Here is a 4,788-nt window from a genome sequence, read left to right on the forward strand (position 1 = left end):
GGCGGCCCTCGTCCATCCTGGTCCTAGCTTCCTGGCCTCGGTCCCGGGCGGTGCCCCCTGTTACCCCGACTACAGCCCTTCGGAGTCTGGGAGAAAAAAAAAATCTAAACGCCGCTTCGGGAGACACACCCGAAGTGCCCCGAAAGGGTAGAGGGGCAGGAGCATCCCTGGATCCGGGATTAGGTGTCCCGGAACTGGGGTCCGCGAACTGGGAAGTAGAGGCTTGCATTAACTTCCTCGGAAGAGGAGCTCTGGCGGAATTTGGGGGCTAGCATCCTCGGGGAGTTTCTTCTGTTTTTACCCTCCTCCCCAACACTAATTTCAAGAAAGTTGCAACCCCTGTAACAGGAGAGGGCTGGAAGTTTGCCCACGGGAAACTGGCTTCTGCTAGTATGCAAGCTTTGGGGGCCACAGGCTAGAAGGCTTTACAATAAGTTGGATTCTGAAAGGCAACACCGAGAGGATTTGTTTTTCCGTACTTTGAGCCAGCTTGGGCTTTCCATTTTAGTCTAGCTCCCGGAGGCAAAGTGCAGTCTTTGGTTCTGACCTGAATCCACAGCCGGTCCCCTCCTCCACACACAGATACCCACCCCGCTTTCATCCCAGGCCTTTGTGGGCTTGTAAGGTGCCCTCTTGGCCTGACACTATCCAGGTTGGTTTGACCTTTCACCTTAAGATGGTTGAGGGGACTAATGGTCATTTTCTTATTTCCAAATCCATTGCCCTGGGTAACCCCTATTAAACGTTTCAGTGCCTTGCCAAGATTCAACCTCTTTCACTCTCCTATCCCCATCCCCAACCAGAAAAACAAAGCTACTAGGAAGGCCCTTGGTCTCACTGGTGGGACCCTTAGTTCTGGAGGCAGAATCACCTGGGAGAGCAGTCAGCCAGGAGAAACCCCAGGACTTGCCAAGAGGTGGAGAGCAGGGTGGTTATAGGTACGATGGTGTGACCTAAATAGAAGGAGATACAGGGAGCCCTGAGTTCTGTTACTGTGCTCTGCTGACTTACTGGTGAGTCCTTGGGGCTCAACCACTTCTTTATGCAGAGCTCCCAAACTGGCTCCCAGTTACAGCCCCTGAGCTGTTTTATTTAGCCCCGTGCAGTGTGTTTACGTGTGTGTCTTATTTTGTGTCAGTCACCAGCTTTTAAACATAGATTTCGAATTCTCTATGCTTACATTTCTTGAAACTAAAAAAAAAGTGTTTGAGGTGGGGGAGAGATCTGGCAGGGTACTCATATCCCAGAAAAGTCAGGAAAAGAACCCCTTTCTCTGATTTACTGCTGCTAAGTCACTTCAGTCATGTCCGACTCTATGTGACCCCATAGACGGCAGCCCACCAGGCTCCCCCGTCCCTGGGATTCTCCAGGCAAGAACACTGGAGTGGGTTGCCATTCCCTTCTCCAATGCATGAAAGTGATAAGTGAAAGTGAAGTCGCTCAGTCATGTCCGACTCTTAGCGACCCCATGGACCGCAGCCTACCAGGCTCCTCCATCCATGGGATTTTCCAGGCAGGAGTACTGGAGTGGGGTGCCATTGCCTTCTCTGACCCCTTCCTCTAGGGAGATGCAATTCCATGCGATAGCTTGATGGGTGACAGCATGGGCTTGGGCTTCAGGCCTCACTTGCTCCCTTGGCCAGGTAAGCCTTATGCCAGGCTCAGTTCAAAGCCCCACTTGGAAACAACCAGCTTGAACCCAGTGCTTTCTAATTCCTCACACTTCCCCCAACTCATGGGGCTGATTAGGCCTTTGAGTGTGGGGTCGGCTGTGAGGAACCAGCAGCAGAGCCCAGAGAGGCCCCACTGAGGCAAGTGGAAGAGAGCCGAAGCTGCGGTCAGCTTTGATCAGCTTGTAGCACCTCTTTGCCGCCTAAGACTGTTAAGTGACCAGTTGTTCACAGGCTTAAAGTGAGTGAAAATCGTTCAGTTGTGTCTGACTCTTTGTAACCCTGTAGACTATACAGTCCATGGAATTCTCCAGGCCACAATACTGGAGTGGGTATTCCTTTCTCCAGGGATCTTCCCAACCCAGGGATCAAACCCAGGTCTCCTGCATTGCAGGCAGATTCTTTACCTACAGTCTGAGCCACCAGGGAAACCAGGTCCTTATAGCTGAGATATAGAGCAAAAGGGAGTACAGTCTGCATCAGTCTCAGGGGCCTCTGCTTCTAAGACCACTTGCTAGCCAGGGAGGTTGTCAAAGCACTAACCTCAATGTCCTTGAGGACATTGTCCACCACCTCATCATCCTTGGAGAAGCATACAGCTCCTTCCAGAACCTCTCAGAACCCAAAGAGGCTAGGGCTATTGACCTTTTTTTGAGGCTCCCAATACTTTAGAAAACATATACCTTCCCAAAGAAGTGTTATTCTGCAAATTATATCCATTAAATGTTTACATTAGCAAATTAATGGCTTTTATCATGGATTATAATGTAGTATTGGCTCAGATGGTAAAGAATCCACCTGCAATGCAGGAGACCTGGGTTCAGTCCGTGAGTTGGGAGGATCCCCTGGAGAAGGGAATGTCTACCCACTTCAGTATTCTGGCCTGGAGCATTCCATGGACAGAGGAGCCTGGCAGGCTACAATCCATGGGGTCGCAAAGAGCCAGACACGACTGAGTGACTTTCACCTTCATAATGTAGTATAAGTTGTGCTATGCATGAGATAATTACAAGATGTGTAGAACACACTAGTTCCTAGTGCACTCCAGGAAGTGTGGTTCAGGAATGGGATGCAGGTTTAAAGTTGCGTTGTAATTGTCATCTTCCATTCCTATTAAGACACCTCTGGGAATGCCTGTGTCAAGAAATCCTTGGGAGATAATCCCCAAAGCCCAAATGCAGGTCTTGGTCCTTTCCCAGAGGAAAGGAGATGCTCAGGGGTTTCAAGGCAGAGACTTTTCCAGGGAGTGAGTCAGAGCCAACCAGAAGTCAGAGACCTGGAGAGCGGGAGTTCAGCAAGGCAGGACCTCATCTCCATTAGGGCACATGGACATGGTCTTTTCAGCCTGAGAGATTCCACAGCTGCCAGTTCTGGGCATAGGGGAGCAGTCTTACCCAGGAGCCAGGTGATCCTGCACCCCTCTGGTAAGTGAATGAGGGCTTCTGGTTTAGGACTCTAAGGGTTCGAAGGAGGAACTCAAAGTAGGAGAAGAGGTGAAGGAGAAGATGCAACCCCCATCTTCATATCTAAGTGTGGAGCTCTATTATAGGGTATCCCCAGCCTTCTGATGTCCTTTGGAGCTTTAGTGATACTTTTAAAAAGTGCTGGAAACAGTTGAAGTCCTGGTACCTCTGCCTTTCTAGTCTTCCCTCCAAAAATAGACCCTGCTCCTGCATGTGGGAGGATTCTAATCACCCGGCCTTCCCCCTGCATTCCTCCTTCCTCCACCCCTCACCACTGAATTGCAGTCCTGGGGAAGTAAAGCTGAATTTCCCAGAATAACTTGCCTCTCTTCCAACCTCTTGGGACTTTCCTCCAAGCCTGCCTTGTGACATTTGTGACTCCCCAAGGATCTTGGAATCTACAAATACAGCTTTGGGGTCACCAAGAAACTTAGAACTTTCTTTCTCTTTTCAGGGTGTTGTATTTCTGACTAAGATTGAGACCGAGTTGGAGGAGATGAGGGAAGGAACAGAAGCAGGGATGGGTGGAGGTACTGAGGGAGGAAATAGTGCTCTTGGCTGGCAGAGTCTCCAGCCCTTTCAGTTCAGCCTGCTTCTGGGTTTGCCGCTGCTAATGTTTGCACTGCTCTCCTCAAGCAGGAGAGATTTCCACCCCTTGTGAGAGCAGAGGGGAGGGCTTTGACTCCCCCCTGGACTCAGAGTTCGTCTCCATGGAGTTCTTCTCAATGTATTACATTGTTGGTCACCAGCTGCCAAACTGTAAGCTCCTGGAGAAGAGGGGATCTCTCTCATTTATCTTTATTTGTCCACCATCCTAAATGCTTAGCTTAAGTCCTTTTCCACAATAGGTGCTCAATACGTATTTATAGAATTAAATGTCACCAGACATAAAATTTTAGGCTTTCTTGTCTCTTTATCCAATACCTTTATTTAAGAGGGGAGGGAACAGGGAAAGCTGTACTTCAGGTTTGGGTCCGAAAAATTAAACTTAGGTTCAACCCTGGTAGCATTTGCCTGGTGTACCCAAGGAAAGCACCTTCCCCAGTGCTCAGTGCTGGTCCTCACCTCCTCCTCCCTTTGGCTGCACAGCCCGTAAACCCAGTACTGGCAGCATCCTCTCTGTTTGCATCCCTTCCCTTAAAACCCCATCCTGGGGCTGGTTACTGGAGTGGAAGCTGTCCAATTGACTTAATTCTGCGTTCACTGTCATGTTCAGAGAGGAGAATGGGCTTCACTTACTGTTTTTCTCTCTTGCATGACTGGGTCTGTACCACTGATGACACTTGACACTGCCCCCTCCCCACCTGAAGGCGAGCAGTGCCAGGGCCCTTACATTGAAAACACAGACACGTGGCTTCTTCTCAGGGGATGCGAGGCTCCTGCTTGGAGAGTCAACCTGGGCCGGCAGCTAATCCTGTGAGGCTGGGAGTTTGCTGCCCTTCCTCTGACCCAGCTTCTTGTGCTACAGGCTTCTTGCAGAGGACCAACAGCCTGGAAGAGAAGAGCAGGCTTGTGAGCGCCTTCAAGGAGAGGCAGTCCTCCAAGAACCTGCTTTCCTGTGAAAACAGTGACAAGGATGGCCGCTTCCGCCGCACAGAGACAGACTTCTCCAACCTGTTCGCCCGAGGTACTCCCCACCCCCACCCCAGCCCCAG

At 50.4% G+C, this 4,788-nt stretch overlaps 1 protein-coding gene across 1 annotated transcript in view; it reads left to right on the forward strand.

The window, feature by feature from the left end:
* The window catches only part of GAD1 (glutamate decarboxylase 1 (brain, 67kDa)), a 39,599-nt gene that overhangs the window by 7,005 nt on the left and 27,806 nt on the right, over positions 1 to 4,788 (forward strand). The window contains exon 4 of the mRNA XM_010843801.1: positions 4,602 to 4,760. Coding sequence (XP_010842103.1) covers positions 4,602 to 4,760 — 159 coding nt within the window. The remainder of the gene's footprint in view (positions 1 to 4,601; positions 4,761 to 4,788) is intronic.

The sequence above is a fragment of the Bison bison genome, unplaced genomic scaffold (assembly GCF_000754665.1).
Source record: "Bison bison bison isolate TAMUID 2011002044 unplaced genomic scaffold, Bison_UMD1.0 scf7180017864190, whole genome shotgun sequence".
NCBI lineage: Eukaryota > Metazoa > Chordata > Mammalia > Artiodactyla > Bovidae > Bison > Bison bison.